The sequence below is a fragment of the Schistocerca cancellata genome, chromosome 4 (assembly GCF_023864275.1).
Source record: "Schistocerca cancellata isolate TAMUIC-IGC-003103 chromosome 4, iqSchCanc2.1, whole genome shotgun sequence".
NCBI classification, from domain to species: Eukaryota; Metazoa; Arthropoda; class Insecta; order Orthoptera; family Acrididae; genus Schistocerca; species Schistocerca cancellata.
Window position 1 is genome coordinate 22829699 of NC_064629.1, and position 26277 is coordinate 22855975.

A 26277-nucleotide genomic window follows, 5' to 3' on the forward strand; every position below is an offset into this window, starting at 1 on the left:
AATCTAAAAAATGAACTTGCACATGTCACTGAATAATGTCTCAAGATTTTCTGACTAATGTGACAGACTAAAGCTTCACTGCATATGACTGTCCTTTCATGGATACATATACATTTATGTTTTACCTCTCTGTAAGTTTGAAAAACACAGAGATACTAACTCACAATCACAAATGGAAGAAAACTACAGACATTAAAAAAATCTATAAAGTTATTGTTGTATAGAATAATTATAAATGCTTTGGTTCAAAGAGAAATTTTATTACAACAACACATATTCAAAGGCTACGCTTTAACATTTAAGTGACAAAGCAGTCACAAATATATAAGTTCATTATTTTCACAATTTCAGCATTTGTACTACTCAAATACAACAAAGAATATGAAATTTCGTCATGTCCATTTTAAAACTATTTCAATGGAATGATCCTGTTAATTTTATGATGCTTTTTATATATGATATCAAATTAATAATGCTTTAAACAATATGACATCTTAAGTCCTCCATTTCCAGCCTGATCATTTTCGAAATAGAACAAACAACAATAAAGCTTACATCATCACAGTGTATCCAAAACTAATGCACTCCAATAGTTTTAACTTAGTTCAACAACATTACCATTTTCATCCTAAAACAGGTACTTAGTGGATTCCTTGATTGTGCACTGTGTACACATTACCTGACAACAGTGTAGACACAAGCAGCATAGAAAAATGCTGACAAAGAGAGTGCAGTGAAATGAATTAACATTAGACTGTATAATCCATTTATTTACTACTATCTGTTTTCAGCAACAAAACTTTTCTTAACTTAAATACACAAAATTTACTAAAATAAATTGCCATAAAATGGCAGGTTCCTTTGCGTATTAATGGCAGTACTGAAAACCACAATGTATACATTAAAAAAAAAAATAATGACACATTGTTACCTTTAAACCGTGTCATTGTTTTTGTATTCACATACTTAGCAGGTTTTAGAAAAGCATTCCATTTAGGGCAGACAACTGACTGTTGAAAACCAGTGCATTTCTGAAACATATCCAGTAAGTGTATAACAAAACAATGATGCAGCTTAAAGGTAACTAAAACATCATCATTTAAAATGTATTTTTCAGTTGCAAGGTATGATGTCCGCACGATATTCCGGAATTTATACAGTTGTAAAATAAAGAACAGGCAAAGAAAATGGACATTTAGACATATCAGCATATTTCACAAATATTATCAGCATGAAAATGTCAGTCTGACTTTAAAGAGAGCATGAAATCCATTTACTGCTTCGCAGCAGCTTGGCTGAGAAATAAGACAAGGAATATACAAATGAAAAATTATATTTTTTTCTCTAAATTTCATTATAATAGCAAGAATTTTATTACTGTAAAGTTCATTTCATGCTACCATGGCCTAAAATGAGAAATAAAAACTGCACACTCCAGTATTTTCCTCATAAATAACTTAGGTCAGTAAAAAAAATGAGATATGTTACAGAGTATCAAACACAGATTATCAGGTTCAGACTCTTTTTTTATGAACTGCAACACTTTTCGTCATTATAGATACTGTGCACATATAATGCTTACAGAAATGCAGTAAAGTGCAATTTGTGCTACTTCACAAAGCAAGTAGTTTTCTGAAAATGTTAAGTTGTGTTGAAAATCATATAAAAATTGTAACTGTGGTAGTTTTGTGCCTATCTCTGCTACCTTTTCTGGGCAAAAATATGTTAAAGAAAGAAATACAAACTTTAGATGAGAGCAAAAGGATTAAGCATTTTCACGTGAAAAGCAAAACACCTGTGACTTGCAGGCACATGCAAGATTCCATATGTAAGAAAAACAATACCAGGACACCTCTGAAATGATCTCCCACTTCCTCCACATCCGCTTACAAAAAGCAAATATAAACATGAAAAAGATCAAATTGGAAAAAAAAGATCAAGTAAAACAAGAGTGTTGATTTTATCCACATCTGCCTATTACATCCTCATAATGTGATAAGCGGGAAATCACAGTTAGCCATATTTTGTGTTTAGAAACTACTTGTAAACACAAGATAGAGAACCTAAATGAGATATAAAAGAAAAACAACATACCTAACTTATCTAGTAATGAATATTAAGTACAAAAATTGGTTTAAAATATACAAACAGTCTCAAACTGAAAGATCTTGCAAAATTATGGAACATAGTAACACCAAGATCAATAGATGAAGAAATCAACAATTATTTATAGTGCCAAATCACACTAAAGCAACACTACTGGATGACAAAGCCATAAAGCACAATACTGATCTACCATATGACAAAGGCAAGTCAAACTACCAAGATAAATTTTGTTTTATAACCACCAAAAACATAATACTGTTAAAAGAAGGATCACATCTTGTGCATCTGTTAACATTTATATCTTATCATCAGAATTCATGTTGAAAATGGAAATACTTGCTGCTTGAACTGAATTTGATACCAGAATAGACTTTATGATACTGCTAAATTCTGCCGGAAATTCTCTGACTTTTATAAATTACACAATCTGTCAATGTCTGTATTGTACATTAGCATAGCATTGTCCACAATAACCATGACAACAATAATAATAATAATAATTATTATTATTATTATTATAATTATTATTAATATTAATATTATTATTATTATTATTATTAAGCTCATTATAGAACTTCAATAGCTACTGGAATATCACCAAATAAGAGCCCAAAATTATTAAAATACTGATAAGATTGCTGATAGAGTTAATGTACTTCATAAACAACATATTATAATCAATCATACAATAAACAGCTGTATAGCAGCTACCGTGTTGGCAGAAACATCCACACTAGTATCATTAAACAAGTGCTCTCACTTATTTTGTAATGCAAAATTTTATGGCACAGAACATGATGTAATGCAAGATGCAATTTAGCAGAAGTCGATAACAGTAAGCATTTCTCCTTTGAAAGCTACAAGAAATTGTGCATTTTGTTTTTATGAATTTCGCACAATTTAAAAATAAAAGGATTGGGAGATGATGAAATGATTTAAATATGATTTGGTTTAAACAAATATCACCCCCTTCTGCTGTGGTACTCCAACAAACATTGATGCCAAGGAAGAGTAATAAATTCCAATGGCATTAATAATAATAAATGCTAAATGATACAGCATCTATTATTACGGCATTTTACCACTTACCTCACAGATTACATTATGAGTGACAGTTATAACAATGTCTACCCTTGTCATGCTTTTGGAAAGATAGAAAATAATTACCACTTTAGTACAAATGTTTAATCACAAAAGTTATTTTTCAAACAGAGGACCCAAAAAATATGTATATTTCTTCCCTCATTTTCACAGTCTAGCCCCTCTTCCCTCTCTCTCTAAATCAGTTGTGAAAGTGTAGGCACTGGTATGATATCAAACTCTTGTGTAGTGAGGAATATTCTCACTAGATAATAAAAAAGAAGAAAAAATCATTTGATGGATCCAATGTGTTCTAACATCACTTACGACTTCATCAGTGTGATTTATATGTCATATTTTAAATTAATTGTCCAACAGTGTTGTTACACAATAAACTTTGAATTACTCTCAAGAAAAGAAAATATCGTAGTTCTTCTTTGAAAGACAAGAGAAGGGTATGAAACTACTACTACTACTATCATCATAAACCGTAACTTGTTATTACATTTAGCTTCTTCATAGGGTAAAATTCATCCATTGATCTATTACTTATCCAGAGCATCAGAGGATTCAAAGAATCAGTTGCTTTTGCACTGTATCTGGCATTAAAATGCCCTGACACTGATACACAAAAAATTTAAAAGAAATCACCTCACGCTGGTTGAGTGCATAAATCAACTGATGACAAAGTTAAAATGACCTTCAATATTAATCTAAATGAATGCAACATATACACAATGAAGATCCATAAGTTGCTGCATCTCCTTTCTATTTTAGTGTAGTTTCACTCAACATCAAATAGCAGTACAAGAACTATCCATGAGACTGGGTGAATTTTTTTATAACTGACTTTACAGGGTAATTGCTGATGTTCAATGAGGTATTCTTTATGGTACCAAATTCATAGTATAAAAATTTCTTCAAAACTGGAGCCCAAATTCAGATTATCAGTGTGTAAAATGATTTCTCTACTTGATGATTCTTTTTAGCAGTTACTTGCAAGTAAAATGTCATTAGTTTGGAGCCAAAAGTGTAGAGAAAAGTAGTGGTAAACTGCTAGGTATTTAAGTTAACATTCCCTACCTGACAACAATATAACTCAATATTCTATATTCAAATTACTAGAATATCTATTTTTGTGTGGTAAAAATCACATAAAATTGTGAACTGTAACTCCACAACCAATTTTACGAATTGAAGTCACAGAGGTATACAATGACACATTAACTGTGTATCGTAACTTTTAAATTTAGAAACAAAAGTAAATACCAGCACACCTAAAACAATAGGCCCCTTTTGATCATAGTGTATCTAGCCTGTTTACTGTTGGTTGAAAATATTCTCTCTTTTTCTTAAAGTCAGTTTTCAACAATCCCTTTTGGTGTCCACCAGCAATGTTAAGGGTGACAACTGTGAGATTGAAACCACAAGAAGAAAAATGATATTTAGTCATCCATCATTTGTTACTCTTCAGTTAAGTTATCACAGAGATGTCACTGGTCACCACCAACAACAATTAACGACTAAAACTTGGTATCCTACATACTCTACAGGAATCAAAGTTACACCTAAAGGTGGAAGATTGTATGAAATAAAATATTTACTCGCGTTTACACTCCTGTAACTTATTCACCATCACGTATGCATCAGTGATATGTGATTTACGATACTAACATGACAATTAACGAAAGTTACTATCGTCTCTCATGCACCATACAGTTACTTTTAAGCTTCAGTTCCAAGTAGTAATAACCTGGTTTCAGAAACATTTTCCTACCTGTAAATGCACCCACTGTATTTACCAATGGCAGATATAACCCACGAATAATTGTGGAAATTTCCAGTACCTAAAGCTTTTAAATAAATTAGATTACATGTACAAATTATAATTTATGCACCAGTGGTAAAAGTATATTATGCATAACTTTACAAACAAATAGAGAGCTGTCATGTGAAAAGTGTGGCTTACGGCGTGTTATGTACTGATACAATCCAAATAATTATGAAACCACACAAAAGTATATTGGCTGGATTATTGTTAAATGTGAAGTCAGTGAGAGCATCTTGTGACAACTGACTGCACACCTGAGAAATCATCAACCATGAACATCACCATAAAAAAACCCTGAAGTTACATAACAAATGTATATTACTGCCAAAATGCAACTGAATTACACGTACAATGAATGTAACAAAAACTGTAAATATTTTTAATTCCCAACAAATAATTTGTACATATGTCTCCAGTAATTAATTATTACCTTATGGGAAATAATGGACATGTTATAAATAAACAGAAACTTAATCTATTTCCTGGAAGATCCCCTATCAGCTTAGAATTTATAATTGTATCCATTCCCACAGAAGTATAAGATTCAGAGAATGAGAAATCTTAAGAATGTGTGTAATGAGAGATTTCATGGAAACAGAAATTATGAGCATGAATTTTAGAGAAATTTTTGCTACATTTTTTTTCTATACTTTGTGATGTGCACCATTTTTACTTTAAGCAAAACAGACGTAACACTGCACTCAATCCTTTTTTAATGAGTGTAAAACGGAGGCATAAAAACATATTCCATTAAAAACTGTGCATTACACATTCATGTTTCTCATATATTACTTTAATAGACCCAGTTACTACTGTGTGAATATTATTTAGTCAGAACACTTCACAAACAATTAGTGATTCAAATATATTTGTTTGCATATTATTTACATTAATACAAGTACAATAATTTTTACTTCACATACTTCCTTAATGGAAGTAATACTGAAACAATCTCCTCGACAGATCATCATCTCATTCCCCATATTCCAATATCGCAGCTTATATACGTGACAAGATCACCACATATTTAATCATGCAGTGAAGTTCTAACAAGGGTATTTGTGGGAAGCCCAATTTACTTTACCCAGTACTCAAACAGCAAAAAGTTAAAGAGGAAGGTTACTTACAAACACATTTATACATGACTGCAATGGTATCTTTTTATCTTGTGCCTATACAGTAGTTTCACATGTTACCTGTCAGCCATGTTCTGTACAAACACATCTGATATAACAATTAAGGTTATAGGTGGAATGTAGGAAACTTACAGATCTACATCTTCACAAGTATTTCAGATGGAATGTTCAAATAAGGACCAGTTTGTCAGAGAAAGAGGAGGGAAATCCAATTTTAAGGTGGATGAAATGAAGTTTTGCCACATTCAGCATTCTAAAACTACACGAAATACAACTTAACCCATGTCCAAAAAGTGAAAACTGTGATGGTATCACAATCTCTCAGACTTTTAATAACCTTGAGCTTAAGAATAGCCAATGCTTGCATTACTTGAAAGCAAAAGAATGTAAAAGCTGGGTGCTTTCAGTTTTGACATTCGGCAAAAAACCTATACAACCAAATCTTGTGAACTAGTAATATCATATGCAGACATCCATTATTAAATTCTTTCCACAAAATTTTTGAGGACCACAATTTATAAGAATGTTTAATGCTTAAGAAATAGCAATATAACACACAGTAGAATATTTTTGACAGCTAGAAACTTCTTTTCGGAGAAAGTGGAAAACATTTAACAAGTATTTCTGTACATGTGATAAATCCCAAACAAGACAAAATAAGTGTACAGATATTACATCAAATTTAAAAAAGCTGCAAACAGATAATACTAATGTGCAAGTTTACAGCTATATGCAGCACAAATCAGATTCTGTATTGAGTATGTTAAGAAACAGTATACAACAATCTCTCACCAATTAATTTACAATTTATATAATGTGGTGCCAGTACAAACACTGAATTTTTCTATTAGTTTATGTCAACACAGAGTTTTCATAATATGTATATAAATATTTCACAGGTATTTAATATAATTACTTCTAATCTTCAAATATATAAAAGACTGAGTGAACAAATTGAAATGTTCCAACAGCTTCCAGCCACTACTCCATTTGCCACTCATCCAGTTAAACAAAGAAGATGAGTTGTAAATTATCATTCATTTATTTAGGAAGTTAAGACAATTATTGCATTTCTACGGAAAAAAAGTTTCCTTAGAATTACTAGTATATCTGTTCCTCACCCACTAAAAAATTTAAAAAATATCTTTCTCTTATTTTAGAATCTCTTCTAAAGCAAGTTCGTGTCTCCATCAAATCAAAGTACTTTTCTTCCTAGCAAAGGTGTCAGAAGTCATGACATAACAATAAAAAGTTAAACAGTAATTCATAAACACTACAGTAGTGGAATTAATGGAATCTTCCATATTACCGGCACACAGAAAAAGCACAGTGCTGTGTAAAACACAGCCTTCTGATCACTGGTACTTTCATATGATCTTACACACACACACACACACACACACACACAGACAGACAGAGAGAGAGAGAGAGAGAGAGAGAGAGAGAGAGAGGGGGGGGGGGGGGAGTGAGGGAGAAGTCATGCACACACTGTAAGACTGTTGTGTCCACAGGAACGTGATTAAAATAGGAATATTATGACACTAGAATGGAAAACAAAGTCAATGTCTGCAGAAGATGGTGGGTAAACTACAATTCAAACAGGAACAATAATGGGTGGGTGGTTAGGTACATAGATAGGATAGGTAGGTAGTTGGACTGTAGGAAGAATAATGTAAATAGTTCAGTATTAAAAATATTTGGTCAGCTTAACTTCAGTAAAAGGCAATATTTGGTTGGTTGTACGGGGTAAACTGGAACAATGATTAGTGGAAATCTGTTGATCACAAGACAGCATAGTTGAGTGCATGCTCTCTCTTTCTCAAAGATATGAGCAAAGACAGTTTTTATGGTGAGTTACAAGTAGTTTTGGAGCATATAACAATAACCCAAGTATTTCTGATTTAAAGAATCACAGAATTAGATTATTATTTTCACCTCTTGTTAGAGATGTAATTCTTAATAGGGAAGGTAGTACATAGAGGATGAATGAAGGTACTTTTTAAGACAAAAGCTGGGGGGAGATATGAGGAGACATTCCATCCGGGAAAAAAGGGCCAGTATATTCTTCACTCACTCAAAGAATGAGTGCCATGCATATTCAACTGCCATACGGGAAAGACTGCTGCATTAGTTAAGAAAGATATGAGAAGAAGTATATTTTTCACATCAGAGATCAAACAGGAGCAAACTTAACACAACAGAGAGATTATCACAGTAATTTTTTTTGTTTGGGAGAATACTGATGCAATGGGAGAAAGTTCACAATATAACTTTGCACCATAATGTATCACAAACAAGTTGTGAGTTTTAGGTCATGGGAATCGTTTTATGCTGTGTTTATATTCACTGAAAGAGTCAGTGTGGAATGTGGCATCTGAGAACATACACATTTGTCCAAAGATTACAATGGTATCAGGTTTATGAGGCAACACAGATGAGGTGTTCAACTTCTTCCAACTAAATGTCAAGACAGCAAAATTAATCTTAAACTTTCATCCTACCCACAAGTTATGGTATGTACAAACTAGGATCATCAAGAAGTGGTTTGTGCTTTAAATCCCAGGCTTACGGTTGTCTTAATAGTTTCGGTAACATTAGTCAATGTACTAAGGTAGTAAAAAATCCAAATTTGGCACCACATTGATGAATAAGTATGGACTAAATAGGAAAGTAGTGTTTGTAACTGTTCAAGAATAGTCCATGCTTATGAGATCTCCACAACGCTTTAAGAATACCCAATATCCTACTCATCGCAGTTCCTTTGAAAATTTTGCTTAGTTGACAAGTGATTTTTGAGGTACAAAATTTCGAGTTGTACATTCACTTGTCATATTTTTAATGGCCCAATACTGTTTGTGTGTGATTCAATGAGGCAAAAAGAAAGTGAAGATAATGCCACAATCACACGCTGTTGCCAAGCCTTTCCTGCATTTTGGGGCAATGAGCTAATAATCTGAATGTCATTAATGCAATGATTTTGTTTTTTATGTTTTCTGACAGCACAATGACAAGTTGAAAATTATTTGTGAAATGTCATTTTAATGTCTGCCTCTCATGAACATCACCTACAAACAACAGTCAGCTATCAACAGAATATTCCACAATAGATCTTAAAAATTTCGGTTCATACTGCTATAGTTTACAATCAAATATAAAATAATAATTAAACAAAGAATGAAAAAGCTTAGTATTTGTGACATTTCCATTTTCTCTCTCATATTCTGTTTCAAGATCCTATGAAGTATGGAGTGCATAAATTAGCACATAATGATGTCCGGCAACAGAAGAAAATAACACGAAATTCACTTCTCTTAGTCACCGACCAACAAATGTGAAGTAAAATGTTTATTAGTAATGCTTTTTCATGAAAATGATCTCAGAACAGTAAATAACAGTTCTAACAGATACACACTGGGAAATAATTTTCATAGTATGCAATTGGTACTGTCACACAATTTTAAATGATGTTATTAGATCAATCTGCAAAAAGTACACTAAAATGAACTGAAAATATCTGAATATAGCCATTATTTTCTCATGATTAAATTGCAATAATGGTCTTCATTTCAGTTCTATGCAACAAAAATTGAAACAAAAATGAGAAGTTACCCTCACTATTACAAAAAATTGCAATTATTATTTTAAAACAACTGGGGCAGGATGAAGGTCTCTCCAACATAACAGACAAGCTGATTGTAACAGACAACACTGATCTGACAAGAGGTTATCAGAGCCCTTGAAAAGACACCATGGCTGCTAACATTTGCAAAGAAATAATATTACAGCAATAATAAATAATATTTTCCTGTTGCTCAACGACTTGGCGCACACTTCTCAATTGGACACCATTTTGACAACTTGCATGTCTCTACCTACTCTAGTAAATCTACCGAGAAAACATGTTGTACAGTTTAATGTGGAATCTGAACCATGTGTTGTTGCTGCCGAATATTAATATCAGAGGTGAAGGGTGGGTTAAAGGCACACTGAAAAAATTCAAGGTCCGACAGAGATTCAATCCCACCACCTTTTGGTTTCCAGGCATGTGCTTCACCACTAGACCACTAGTCCCGACGTACTACAGTCACATGTTCTAGGAAGCTGAATGCACATTTTGCAAAGAAACATACCTAACAGATACACTGTCTTTAAATTTAAGCAAGATTTATTTGCTATAAAGGAATGTAGAAGCTCGTGACACACAGAATAAGTACAACATGCTCAAACCTTGAGAAAGAGCATTAATATATCTCTAGGGTGTCTGTAAAGAATTCTGACCAGAGTACACATCATAAGTGATGATTAAGCAAGGAGTGAGTGGCTAGCAGTGCTGGTTTCCACAAATCTTTAATACAGAGTTTTATGGCACTGCATCATGAGATGCCCATTCCATGACTACACCTCGTAACTGGCACCCATTCCACAAGTTATTAACAACAACTTTAGAGTAGATAGCTTCAGCTGTTTCCCCACAAATTCTAAAAAAACTAATAAATATAATTTTGTGGCTTCGTTTTTAAATCACAACAGTAACAGCAGATTCTACAAAACCCATTGTCTATAAGTAACTTAGTTTCCCAAAAGCTTGGTATCAGATTCTCAAAACAATATTTTTGATTAAGATACGAGTAATTTTCTGGTACTTATGGCAGTGCCATTATTTCAATGCAGATAGCAAATAGAGAGTGATTTTAATTTGTGTCAGCAGAAAATGAACAAAGCACATACAAGTGACATTAGTATTTCTACCAGCAATTCTGCACCAGAGGATTACTCATTGACCAATGCTTGTGCTTTCTCAGTCTCTGCTTCACAGAACTATTACTTAAAAAAAAAAGAAAAAAAAAACAGAGAGAAAAGTAACAGTAACAATAACAAAGTAATGAAAATGAAAAAAGGAAACAATATTTACAAGCTTCCATTTCATTTCGCAAATGAACATATAACACAGCTCTAACACTTTCACATGTGTTACTATCACATTAAAATAGCGTTATATCAATAAACTTTATACAAATGTCACAAAAGAAACTTGCTACCAGATTCCAGCAGTGGCTATCTATACATACAAATTACTACTTGCATGTTATACAATACATGCAACATCATTGAAGCTGTCTGAACATAATAACACACATTCCCAGTGAAATTCAGATCCTGCTGTAACACCAGAAGAAGTTTTGCACCCATGAGCTTGGGCACTCCTCTTTAATAAAAGAGGGAATACCAGTGGACTATATGAAGCGTGGTGGACCTGAATGGTATGTAGAGTGTCCATGTCCGAGAGATGGTGATGGACGATATGGAGGGGGAGGGCTGGGACCGACAGCAGACAGGTAGCGATGGTAGGGTGCAGCATTGTGAGATGCAGCGCGAGAGCTCGGACCCCTAGTTGACACAGTGCTGAGGCCTCCAAATCCCAAATGGCTTGCTCCATCACCGAGGTCAAGCTCCAGTTCCTGACCATCTTGTAACTGCAGTTGGCCAAAGGACGCTGTTGCCATTGCCACATCTGGCATTATGTCCGATAAGTGCCCATCGCTGCATGAACTGCTTTCAGGCTAATGGAAGAAAACAATCACTGCACTAATTTTTTTCAATTCAACAAGATGACTCTACATTAAAGATACCTTACTTCTCTCTCTCTCTCTCTCTCTCTCTCTCTCTCTCTCTCTAGCCACACACAAACTTCATCATTCAAGTAATGAAAACACTAACAGTTTAAATTAGCAGATTTAACAAGAATTATAAAATGTTAATTGAAATTGGATGGAAGAATACAAGGTATGGCAACCACACATGTCCTCCTATTTATTGACTAAATTCAATACTCTGTCTTTTTAAATCATTTTTGACTGTAATTGGTGAGTCACAATATCTGTAGCAAGATATGTAAAATACAATAAGACTCATCTGGGCTCTACTGAAGCATGAAACACAAAGTTGTTATAAAGGAAGACAAAGAAACTACTGATTTCAAATCCCTTCTTGAAGACTGAAGAGGTATAACAATATGGAAAAATTGAGACGGGAGGGGGGGAGGGAGGGAGGGAGAGAGAGAGAGAGAGAGAGAGAGAGAGAGAGAGAGAGAGAGAGAGAGTAGTAGTGATTGCATAAGTTCATAAAACCACACTACTAACACACTCACTTTATGAACATCTTACAGATATTCAAAGTGAAATTTACACTTACCGTATTTACTCGAATCTAAGCCGCACTTTTTTTCCGGTTTTTGTAATCCAAAAAACCGCCTGCGGCTTAGAATCGAGTGCAAAGTAAGCGGAAGTTCTTAAAAATGTTGGTAGGTGCCGCCACAACTAACTTCTGCCATTGAATATATGTAGCGATTTACATGCATGCTTTTCAGGCACAAAGATAAATACTGGCGCCAAAACCTCTGCGTCAGTAAATAAATAAAAAAAAAAAAAACGATGGAAGACGAAATTTTTTCTCCGCCCCGAGTTTCGACCACTGCATTTTCATACATTATCCAACGAAGTAAATACAAATTCCGTATTGTTAGTCTTCGAATGTAGCAACATTTCAATGTACTGTACTACGAAAATCCGACTGGCAAGACTGTTTGGGATGTTTGTCAATATGGCCAACTCTACGTTCTGAATTTTTTCTACCTATGAGAAGAGATGGTTACTAATAGGAACTTTTATGAATTGTGAATCACATGCAGTATTCTCTTCACCATAAGAATAATACGTATATAAACATTTTGCCATGTATTCTTTCGTGTTTGCTGCTATCGCATTTAAATCCTGTCCGCTTAATAAACTACGAAACTAGAGTGAGACAACAGCAAACGCCGAAGAATATACATATCATTTCATGTTTATATTCGTATTATTCTTATGCCTAATAGTGATAGTCAGAAATGAAGCACGTCAATTGACTAGATTTTTAAATTTAAGATGACTAATTTCTGTGCAGAACGTTATGTACTAAAGAGACGTCTGCAAAGATTTCCAAACAGAAAAATTTTCGCTAAACTCTCGTTCAGAACATCTTCTATCATACGCAGTTTATTATTTGGTTCTTGTTGATCGTCAAAGAAAGCAGCAGTGTTAGTAACAACAAATAGCAGTCTCTTGCCATTGTTTCGCTAATGAGACGATTTCTCTCTTTTTCTTTTTTTAATTGTAAGCGGCGGTAGTGCGCACAAAAGCAAGCCACGCCGCGAGCGGCGACAGGCCGTAAACACTGATTATCAGAATGAGACAAACAGTGCATGACACAGTACAGTAATGCATTTTCAGCTTAGAGTGACGTAAACAAAGAGAACGGCACTTATAAGATCAAAGAAAAATAAGCAATCGATCCAAACCAGATGAAGCACGTGAAAAAGGAAGGGTACCCGTATAATTATGGACGGAGCGCCTGACGCATAGCTATGGCTACCTGGTAAAGCCTAACTGCTTAGCTTACTACGCGAACCAAACTACTGTAGCTGTATCGTCATTCATTCGACCTAAATTGTGTCTCATATTACAATGGACCAACTTTGTTTCGATTTGGAGGTGCGGCCTAAAACTTTACTCTCCCCTTGAATTTCGAGTCTCATATTTCAGGTGCGGCTTAGATTCGGGAAAATTTTTTTTCCTTGATTTCGAGTCTCATTTTTCAGGTGCGGCTTAGATTCGAGTGCGGCTTAGATTCGAGTAAATACGGTAACTACTTTACCTAACGCTGCCTCAATGTGGACAGTCCCCATCCAGCCTTCTTCATTTTTACTTATAGAGTAACATTCGGTTAACTTACACATGACAAGAGTCTTCAGTGTCAGACCTGAGTTTTTCCTGGTGTATACTATGTTCAAGTAAACTATGACAATGCAGCCAGGTGACACATCATCGCATAGATAACCGACAGGTGGCCACCCTGCCATTATCAAGGCAGAACTGCAGCAAGTAAGTGTTAAGTGTTGTCCATGCAATAGGATGGACATTCATAAATTGAATTTAAAACCTTGGTTTGCATAGCAATTCCAGCCCCACACACACACACACACACACACACACACACACACACACACACACAAAATAAACATATAAACATTAGCGCCACCACACAACCAAAGATGAACAAACTTATCGAAAGTGAAAATTACTAAGTAATGAGGGGCGTAGCATTAACTCTTCCCCCATTTTTTTATAAGACAGAGAGCAGGGTTCCACATAGAAATGAAGCAAAAATCTCCATCTCTATTTACAAGGTTACTTGCTAATTTAATCTTAAATGCTTCCTTAAGAACACTATGCCAATAGCTGGAAGTACATGCCAGAATCCCCACACTGTCATATCCCATAAGATGACTGGTGCAAGACCGTGTTTTGCAATACCTGATTTTAGGGTTGCCAGACATACGATTTTAGCCAGAACAATACGGAATTTTCCCATTTTGTTCTGGGCACGGTGCAAACCTTTAACCATATGCCAAACATTCCGATTTTGAACATGAGGTATAATGACTTATATTTTTTAATCTTTCAGTGCCTAATTTTACAATGCAGATTACATTCTATGTGCTAGGGTGCACATGTGATGGCAGTTGGGACTGAGAACAAGACGGATGTGACATCAGAATCAGAACCGCATTGTGTGCAGTATATTAACAAACAGATCAACGAGTCCTGCCTAGTTCTTGCTCGGCAGAAGTCGACCAACTTAGGCCTGCTCACGTTTTATGTTGGTCGCTGTCAACCTCAGCGATCCAACACAGAACCTTGTCTTGTTACCATTGCAAAGTGATTGTTGGGATGTGTTCTTTTTATTGCCACAATGTAAGTTTTATTACTGGCTCTTTTCAATTTCTAATTGTCTATGATATGGAATTAGGAGCAAAAAAGCACCATCACTCAACATGGAACTATCAATTCCGACTGGAGCCTTGCTTGGGCATAATTTGATAACGGTATGTAATTGCGAGTGTAGCAATAGCACTGTATGATGGAAGTGCGGCTTGCTCCCCCAATGCCACACCCCCTCAGAATTTTTCTTCTTTTTCTGAACAAGCTGTACTTCCACTCCATGCAATGAGGCACATTGTTTCGTTCATTTCGGAAGCAGATTCAACACTTTATGCAAGCCATTGTATATTTTATGTTTTAGAACTTATTTCTTTGTGGAAGTAGTGTGTTCAAAATGGATGGGACTGTGACAAATCCCACAAAAAGAAAATTAGATATTCAAAACCAGCACACACCGGAATAGAAAACTGCATGTGTATCGTTCAGTTTGGGAAAAAGAATTTCCCGAATTGCGGCCAGTTCCAGAAAATGTATATAAAGCAAGGTGTACCTTATGTGTTGGAAAAGCTGGAGAGGGATTTTCGATTTTACATGGTGGCATAACTGATGTTCAGCATCATTTTAACAGTGTCAACCACAAACACAAACGATTAATACCAGTAAAAACCACACTGATAAAAAGTCTCTACAAGATGGACTCTGATGAAGCAGACAAGGTATGTAGTAGGTTCACACTAATTTCAACATCTCTAACTTTCAAGGTAATAATCTGTTTAGCCAATTATAAAAAGATGTTATTATTATTAGTGCTTCTTTCCTCATTTTCAGATAACAGCATCTGAGCTTAAACTCACTTTTCACACAGTTAAACATCATCTTAGCTATGCCAGCACTAACTGCAATGTAAAAATATCTTCTCAGTTATTCCCAGATTCGACAATTGCGAACAAAACCATGTGTGGTAAAACAAAATGTGAGACATTCCTTACTGGTGTTCTGAGACCAAATAGCGTCAATAATTTAACTCAGAAGTTGAAGGATAACAAGTTTTTCGGTGTGGGATTTGACACTTCCAACAAAGGTTAATCAAAAGCACTATCCTATTTGAGTGTAAGGTATCTTGATTTGCAAGCAGGTGTGTCTCACAGTATTCTAGATTTCTATGAGGACTCTGATGAATCTACATCTGCAATGTCTGAGCAGATCTTGAAAAGGATTCCAAAATACAACAAAATACAAGTCGAATTTGTTTTACTGCTGACAATACATTTGCAAACTATGGGAAGAAATCTCTCTTTACGTTTACTTACAAAAGGAAAATCATGATACAGTGAAATCAAACTGCTGTGCACATATAGTCCATAATTACTTTAAATCTGGTATGATCACTATGTCAATAGACATCGAAAAGTTAGTAATTAAGACTTTCAACTATTTCTCGAATTCAGCTAAAAGGGTATCTCAGCTGAAAGATTTTTTTTTAATTTGTTAACATAGAATGCAATGCTTAGTTGAGACATGTTCCAACAAGGTGTTTAAGTCTAAAGCCTGCCATAGAAAGATTGTTGAGAAATCTTCCTACAATTATATCATACTTTTCTAGTGTAGACAATTGCCCAGCTTCATTAAAAACAACTTAATAGATGTGTCTGGTTCAGGAAAACAGCTTACTTCAGTGGAATTATATCTACAATTTTCCTTGCACTTAACTGATGTTTTTTTGAAGGGTGCACTCAACTTAGAAAAAAATGAACTGACAATTTGTGAAGTATACCATGTGATGGAGAAAATAAAAATGGAGTTAGAACATAGACTAACTGACCTGTTTTTTGGTTATAATGTGCAATAACGTGCAACAATTGCTAGATCAGTTGGATGGCCTGATCCCAGGTGAAAAAGAAACACAACTGGAAGAATGCAGACATAGACACTGAAGCACCAAAGTAGTTAGTATAGGCATGCGTATTCAAACACAAAAATATGTAAACAGGCAGAATACGGCACTGTGGTTGGCAACGCCTATATAAGAAACAAGTGTCTGGCGCAGTTGTTCGATCAGTTACTGCAGCTACAATGGCAGTTTATCAAGATTTAACAGAGTTTGACTGTGGTGTTATAGTCGGCGCACAAGCAATGGGACACAGCAAGTCTGAGGTAGCAATGAAGTGCAGATTTTCCTGTATGACCATTTCATGAGGGTACTGTGGATATCAAGAATCTGATAAAACATTAAACTCTGACACCTCTGGGTCTGGAAAAAGATGGGACCAACGACAACTGAAGAGAATCATTCAGCATGACAGAAGTGCAACCCTTCTGCAAATTGCTGCATATTTCAGTGCTGGGCCATCAACAAATGTCAGCGTGCGAACCATTCAACAAAAAATCAATATGGGCTTGCAGAGCCGAAGGCCCACTCATTTACCCTTGATGACTGCATGACACAAAGCTTTACGGCTCACCTGGGCCAATCAATACCAGCACTGAGCTGTTGATGGCTAGAAACATGTCACCTGGTCGGACGAGTCTCATCTCAAACTGTATCAAGTGGATGGACATGTACGGGTATGGAGACGACCCCATTAATCCATGAACACTGAATGTCGGCAGGGGACTGTTCAAGTTGGTGGAGGCTCTGTAATGGTGTGGGGTATGTGCAGTTGGAGTTATATCGGAACCCTGGTACATCTAGATACAACTCACACATACATAAGCATCCTGTCTGATCACCTGCATCCATTCATGTCCATTGTGAATTCCGAGGGACTTGGACAATTCCAGCAGGACAATGCAACACCCCACATGTCCAGAATTGCTAGAGAGTGGCTCCAGCAGCACACTTATGAATTTAAACATTTCCACTGGCCACCAAACTCCCCAAACATGAACATTATTGAGCATATCTGGGATCCCTTGCAACATGCTGTTCAGAAGAGATCTCCACCCCCTTGTACTCTTACGGATTTATGGACAGCCCTGCAGGATTCATGGAGTAAATTTTCTCCATCACTACTTCAGATGGTAGTCAAGTCCATGCCATGTCATGTTGTGGCACTTCTGCGTGCTTGCGGGGGCCCTGCACAATATTAGGCAGGTGTACCCGTTTCTTTGGTTCTTCAGTGTATATGAAGTTTGACTGAAATATTTAAATAAATGGTTTGATTTTGATGAGAGTAATGTTTTGTCATTAATGGATTGTATATCACTTCAAAAGAGAGAGAGAGAGAGAGAGAGAGAGAGAGAGAGAGAGAGAGAGAGAGAGAGAGAGAGACTGAGTTTCAAATATTCTGAAATTAGTGTAATAATTTTGTATTGTTGATTTCCTAATCGTAGATAATATGTATTCAGAGGTCACAAATGTTTCTGATTTCTCTTTTATTTGGGGGGGGGGGGGGGGGGAGAATGACCATTTGAAAGCAAAGTTAGCTACTATGGCAATATCACAGAGATGGGTCTACATTATAGAAATGATTGATACATCAAAAATGTGCAGTGTTTTAGTTAGATTTGTTTTAAGTATATTTCCTTCAAATGCATTCACAGAGAGTGTTTTCTCCATTATGAACATTAAATGGAGGGATGATAGAAATATATGTTCAGTTGATCTAACAAAAAATGAGTGGTACACTTATTTCAATTATGATGAAAGTTGCAGTGATTTTTATAAGACAGTATTGTCTAATGAAAAATGTTGAGAATTGCCTGCTCAACTAGAAGGTACTCCTCTTCATTGTGTTGAGTGTATTATGAAGAAAATGTCCAGTGAACATAATTATTTTAAAAAATGTCAGTGTCGATAAATGTGTTCCTACTTTCCCCTCACTGAAATCAGGCAACTCTAGCTGATTTGCTTAGCTGTTGTAAGTGTGTGCGACGCTTATGCTCAACACACTGGTCCTTCGAGCTCCTGACAGTCTGACCAATATATGACATGCCACAACTGCACGGAATATGATGGACATCCACTTTACGGAAACTGAGATCACGCTTAACAGAACCAGTTACTATAGATAGGGGCCAGCTTGCCTCATGAGAGGACTATATGGCTTTATGACACCTTTCAAAGCAAATAAATGCACATATCCAGACCAGCGGATTGAAATGTCATACTGATATATGGGCTCATACTGCCAATTTATTTGTTACTGAAGTAACACCACATATCATATCAACTGGTGAAGTAACATTTCATTTCACTTTTCTTGTGTCAAGCAATGTATTTATTTTATGTAGTTTTGTCCTTGAATCCAGAATGATCAATATAAAATTCTAAGAGCCGTAAGTACCTTAAAAGGTTTTAACTGCCTCCATAGAAGTCTGTATGCTTCCTGATCCAAGCACACTTACCTTCTGTATACTTCCTAAAATGTACAAAAATTACCATCTCGGCTGAAAGCTGGCTTTAGTTGGAGATAAAGTCAGTTGAAATTTTTAGAAAGGACCTTCACATCTTCAGAAAGGATGAATTAAATACAGTTGGCATGTTTGTTGATGCTAAAAGTAGTTAATATTGTAATGAAATCGAAACAGATAGTTATTGTGAATTAGTATGGGTAGAGGTTATATTTGAGAACTGAAATAAATTAATAATTTGCTCCTTTTCTCAAACCATTGACTCAGATGTTACAATTTCTGAAAGTATTGTCTCAAATAGGTACCCACTTGCTCAGTTACAGTTGGTATCAACTTCAACCTACCTTCAATATGTTAGCAAAAATTGAGGGTCAAAGCAGGTGGTAAGCATAAAACTTCATCCAAAATTGTAATAAATGTTTTCCCTGCATATTAGTTTGAGCAATTTGTTCAGGAGCTCACTTGAATTGCAAATGGTTACCAAAACACAACAACGTCATTGTAGCGAGCCTGAATACCATCACATCCAAACCCATTAAAAATACTTGTAAAATATATCTATTTGATACCTTCCTAAGAGACAGACTTCATTCCTTCTGAACTAAGTTTAGACCAGATGTGGCTTGAATTCAAGGAAATAATATCAACAGTAATTGAGAGATCTATATCAAATAATTTAATACGAGGTGGAACATATCCCTCAAGGCACACAAAACGCGTCAGAAACACTTGTAGAGGCAATTAAAAAGTATATCAAATTTAGATGAATGTGAAATCCCCAAGATCGGCAAGTTTTACAGAAACTTAATATTTAGCAGGGGTACAATGTGAGATGCTTTTAACAATTCCCACAACAAAACTGCCTCAAAAGCTCACAGAAAATCCCAAAAGATTTTGGTCATATGTAAAGTACACCAGTGGCAGTATACAATCAATACCTACACAGCATGATACCAATAGTAATGTTACCAATTACAGTGCCACTAAAATGGAGTTACTAAACATGATTTTCAAAAGTCCTTTATCAAAGCAGATGAAGTAAATATTCCAGAGTTCAAATCAAGAACAGCTGCTGACATGATTAATTTAGAAGTAGATATCCTCATGGTAGCAAAGCAGCTTAAATCATTTAATGAAGGCAAGTATTCTGGCCCCAGCTGTATACAAATTAGCTTTCTTGCAGAGTTGGCTGATATAGTCAGCTTCACACTTAGGAATCATATAAAACAGCTTGCTTGATGAAAGATGCACACCTAAATACTGGGAAGTTGCACAGATCACACCAAAACAATAGCAAGGACACAGGAATAATCCACTGAATTGCAGACCAATATCACTGACGTTGATTTGCGGTAGGATTCTGGAACATATACCGTGTTCAATCATTATGAATTACCTCAAAGAAAACAAATCTACTGACATCGCCAGCACAGATTCATAAAATATCGCTTCTTTGCAACACAACTAGCTTTTTACTCTCACAAAGTAATGAGTGCAATCGAAGTGGATTTCAAATTGATTTCAGATTTCTGGAACGATTTTGACTTGGTTCCTGCCAATCAGTTTCTAATCAAAATGTGTGTCTATAGAGTATTGTCTCAGCTGTGCAACAGGATTTGTGACTTCCTGTCAGAAAGGTCACAGTTCATACTGACGAAAGATCATTGAGTAAAACAGAAGTGATACTTGACATTCCCCAAGGAAGTTTTATATGCTCTCTGCTGTTCCTGGTTTATATAAATGATTTAGGAGACAATCTGAGCAGCCCTCTTTGACTGTTTGCAGATTATGCTGTCATTTACTGTATAGTAAATTTATCAGAAGATCGAAATCAACTGCAAAATGATTTAGTCAAGATATCTGCATAAAAGTGGCAATTGATTATAAGTAATGAAAAGTGTGAAACTGTCCACATGAGTACTAAAAGGAATAAGGTTCAAAGAAGGACAGTACATTTGGTAGTATAGTGAAATACAGTAGACAGTGTCACAGATGTAATACATGGGATGAGGTGGCAATCATTAAAATAAAGGCAGTCCTCTGAATCTGAATGCAGAACTATTCAGTTGACACACACACACACACACACACACACACACACACACACACACACACACTATCATCGTAATAAAATAAGTGAAATCAGAGCTCATATGGAAAAATTTAAGCATTTGTTTTTCCCATGCATTGTTCAACAGTGGAACAATAGAGAAATAGTGTGAAAGTGGTTTGATGAACTCTCTGCAAGGCACCTACGCGTGAATTGCAGTGTAGTCATGTTGCTGTAGTTATCACTTTGCAACAGGCTTCAAAGTTCCAACTGAACCCATTTCAGCTCTGGTAGACCACCACCTAAAACCCATCACACAGTCTCCCATCCCATACCTACAATCTACAATCCACCTTAAGATATGTGGCTGTGGGCGTTGTTTGCACAACTCTCCCTCCCCAATCCCCCCCCCCCCCTCCAAATTGCCATAAATGGTGCACAGAAAGAACGACTGCATGAGCTTGAAACACTTTAATTTACTTAACTACTTAAAAGACACCAACCACTTCCCGCAACATGTCAAATCATTTCCCACATGTGTCCTACCTGAACCTTTCCTCATCACAACTGAGACGACCTTGCTCCACACTGACATCCCTGCGGACACACAGCTTCTCATCCTCAGAAAAATTCCTCTCCCAATGCAAACCTGAAAATGTCTGAAAAACTCTAGTCATTATCACACTAGATATTGGAACCAGAATGGCTTTATCCTATTCCAACCATGTCATTTGTTGCACAGTTGAAGCATCCCTCAACACCCAGAAACTGTGCCAACTGTCTTTATTGAAGACATATTTGTAGTCTGGATTTACTGTGAAAGAGAACACTATTCCCTGCAGCAGCTTAACTCCATTTCCCAACTGCAATCCACCAAGACCCTTTTCCAAATCCAAAGCACTCTTCATCAATGCTGACCTTCTCGTTGAGGCTCACGTCTACATTCTATCTGCTCCCAATACGAAGATGTACTCCATAAATGAAGCCAAGTTCGTCAAGAGTAGAATACTGAATGAATGCAAGTAATGAGAACATGAAAGGCCAAGTACAATGCTGGGTCAAAATCCATTAAGCAGCATGGCAAAATTGACGGTAGCTCATGCAACATACTGCAGTAGACTGAATCATGACTGCCCGCCTACCCCATAGCGGCAAGCAGCTCGAACTGTGTGACCTGCTGCACATATCCCTAATGGTGGTCAACACCACGAGCTGAAGTGCCTCTGAGCCACTATCAATATCAGCCATTGGCAGGGATATTAAACAACCCTCAATTTCTATAAAACTAGCAACTAGGGAAACAATACCTCCACTTCAAGAGCTGCCAGCCCTTCGACATAAATTGCTCCATTCTCTTCATCCTAGGCATGATTGGTAAATTGATCTGCTCCATAGTCATACTCAGTCTCAATGCTTATACCAATACCCTCTCCCAGGCTTTCCTCTGTCAACTGCCCCTCTGATCTTGACCAAAAACAAATCTCCCTGGCACTCTCCTATCTCAATCTTCTGAAAAAATATATAGTGTGGAGAGGGCAACGCCCCCCCCCCCAAAAAAAAAATAAATAAATAAATAAAAATAATATCCAGCACTACTCAGGCCTTGAATGCCTCACTACTCACTATCTTTGCCAAAGTGATTATTTTCTTATTTCTGAAATAAAATCATCCACTACCATTTAAATTAGTCCCATCACTGGTACATCCTACATCTTTGTAAAATGGTTTATTGTCACACATAACCACATAAAATTTCCACAAGAAATTTCTAGATTATGCGCAGAAGCAATAGTTCAATCACAAACACACTGATAAAACCACATTGCCTTTTGTAAAGCCTTGTCACCAGTTTTGTAAAGGCCTTATTGCTACTGCTGTGGAGGCCGAGTTGCCACTGCTCTTACAGTAGGCAGAGTTTGTGAAATGGCTTCTGGTGCAGTACACCACTAGGACAGTTTGTCCCTGCCGCTATTACAGAGCTATGCGCCAGGGTCAGGTAACAGGTTAGGAGAATGAAGGTTCTACAACACTCCAACAAATTAGTAACAAATTCACACAAATGAGTTAAAAGGATTACTTATCTTTGCATCTCGACAAATAAGAAGTCTGCAACACTACTTGTAATATAACACAAAAGAGGCCCTCAATGGCAAAGTGCAAATAATCGTAGGTAAACTTCACAGTACATAGCAAATGCAATTTAAAACAACTGTCTGATCAATTCTAAGAGTGCACTAATGACGTTCCCTGTCTAAGTCGCACTGGACGATGATCTATAGCCGAGTGTGCGAGAGCTGCTCTTCTATCTTCCAAGTAGGCTTCTGCCCATTATCATCTGATCATTGGCGGATTGTACTTGGCCAGCAACTGGCCACGGCGAAGTCGATATCTTCATCCTCAGCACTGCCTGTGGCACTGGTGGAACTCGCACAAGTAGTGAGTCTCTACAGCACGGGCACCAGCTCGAACCTTTGCGCCTCTGGTGCTTTTGCCTTGGCTGTGTCTTGTTTGGATGACACAGCATCATCAGTGTGGATCTAGGATCTGACACTATCACTGTGGTTTTCTCAATGTGCTCACAATTAATTGCTTCCTTTTACAATCTGTAGATAGGCCAGTAATGGCAGAAAATTATAATTTTTGTTGAAATTTTTTGTTTGTGCCAGCTAATAAACCATTTTAAAAACTATTTAAACAATCAACAAACATCTCATTAATATTTTACTTGCACATCTGATGGATGAGACATTATTGATGATCCACAGCTGCACAAACCCAAAGCTTATTCACTGACTAAGTTCTTTGACACTAGTTATATTTGCAGTACATGCAGGGCTGTGCCCATACGTATTTGGCCACCATACCTACACATGCATTTTGCAAATCAGGTATGGTCCCCACATCACCTTGCAAGACTTTTGTTCACAGAAGAGTTGCCGAGCTGTTTACTGTAAAGACTCGGCACCTGCCACGGCACCTGGAAGTGCAAGACATGCCACTACAGGGCAACCAGGTCACGGTGCATAGCGCTGAAGTCTCGGGCACTTACTCGCATCCGCACAATCGTGTGTCTAGGTGACACTACGCACGCACTCTTCCATACACGCCTAGTTAGGTCGACACTCCACCCATCAAGAGCCCGTTATGATCCATTCTCCGACCAATTGACAGCTGCTACAAGTCTCCAATAAAAACCCAACACCTGCTGTTGCTGCCTCTGCTGCTGCTGCCACCATCCTACAACGTGTCGTTTAGCCCTTGCTGTGAGCCATGTATGATGCTGCAATTCTGTCAGCCACTGCCTAGGGCATCACTTCAAAGTATCCACACGTGACTGCCCACAAGCTCATTACCTTGTGGGACCATGTCATTACAGTAACTTGCTGCTCATCAGTGGGCTACCTACAAGCTCCCAGCACAGAGGGACTGTGTCATTACTTATCCTCTCTATTCCTCGTGACTTCGATTTTTATGGGCTTTGCCCTAGTCCGCACATGTTACACACTGTCAAGGACAACATTTCTGTCACTGGGTCATATGAACATTTGTTCTCAGAAGCTGTACACAGTTTAGTCACGTTAATAAACAGTTGTTACTACAAAGTGTGTATCTCAACACTGGCAGTCACATTACTCAGCTAAAGGATACTGAAGTATTAGGTACAGGTGTGCTACCTATTAGTGACATACAAAAATCTGTGCCATACAGAGACTCAAATCCCAATTTACTGCTTGTCACGATCTGTTGTACAAACATCTTCAGCTATCTGTGCATGCTGGACTGATCCAAACCTCCATATGTCACACGGTGTACATCCTGACATCACAGTTCCCTACATGCATCACGCATCACCGAATGCCCACCAACATTATCAATTTGATTTCTGCACAGGCAGAATGAGACTACTATCAGTCGGGACCACTGTTGTTATTGTCGTATACCTGACGAGGCTTTTAATACTTTATTTGCACATCTGAAAGAACAGACATTATTAACGATCCACAGCTACATGAAATAATTTGAGATTTCTGCTTTGACTGCAAACTGTCTGTTCTTTCAAACATGCGAGTGAAGTATTACAAGCCCAGATGGGTATATAGTGATAACAGCAGTGGTCTCGATTCCTCAGTCTCATTCTCCCTGGGCAGGAATCCAATTAATAATGTTGGCGAGCATTAGGTGGTGACTATAGGAGACTAAGGCATAAGGATGTCCACAATGTGATGTGTGAAGGTTCGGGTTAGTTCGAGCAGGGTGCATAGATAACCAAATCGGTTAAGGTGACCTCTTGCACTAAGTGAGAAATCTGGATTAGAGTCCTGTTCTGGCACAAATTTCTATTATGTCACTAACAGGTACTATATCTACAACTAATAAAGCTGATGTCAAAGAATTCACAGACACAAATAAATTTTGTAGTATCTCCTTAACAACTGAAATGTCATTCTTTCCAAAATCCTGACTTATCAAAAGAAGAACACCATGTGAAACAGTTCATGTTATTTGACCACTAAGATGGATTTACTGCACAACTTTTTATATATGAAGAGGTACCTCTAAGCTGAACAAATGAATGAATATAAAAAAAAGTGCCTTCCTTGAGAATACCCAGTATCTAGTGGCTGAGCTTGCTTTACAGGAGAACTCAAGTGACCTTAGTGCTTGTTACACCACAAAGACCATTTGAATCCTCTTGCCCAGTATTAGTTTACTTTAACTTTAAATACTGGAACTTTTCCTCCAACATTCTCTCATCACCACCCTCCTGGACTTACTTCCATTAACATCTGCCCCCCCCCCCCCCAACACCACACAGACCTTTATTTTCTCAATGGTAAAATATTCTCTCATATATATAAAATGATGTCTCCAGCTTGCTTTTGTCTGTTTGCTTGGGCTAATCTCAGGAACTACTGTAGCGATTTTGATATCTTTTTACTAATAGGTAGACTGATTTACAAG

General features: G+C 36.7%; 1 protein-coding gene across 1 annotated transcript in view; it reads right to left on the reverse strand.

The window, feature by feature from the left end:
- Positions 1-11153: 11153 nt before the first annotated feature.
- LOC126185129 (BTB/POZ domain-containing protein 7) overlaps positions 11154-26277 on the reverse strand; it is a 63946-nt gene continuing 48822 nt past the window's right edge. The window contains exon 9 of the mRNA XM_049927954.1: positions 11154-11714. Coding sequence (XP_049783911.1) covers positions 11388-11714 — 327 coding nt within the window. The 3' untranslated portion in view covers positions 11154-11387. The remainder of the gene's footprint in view (positions 11715-26277) is intronic.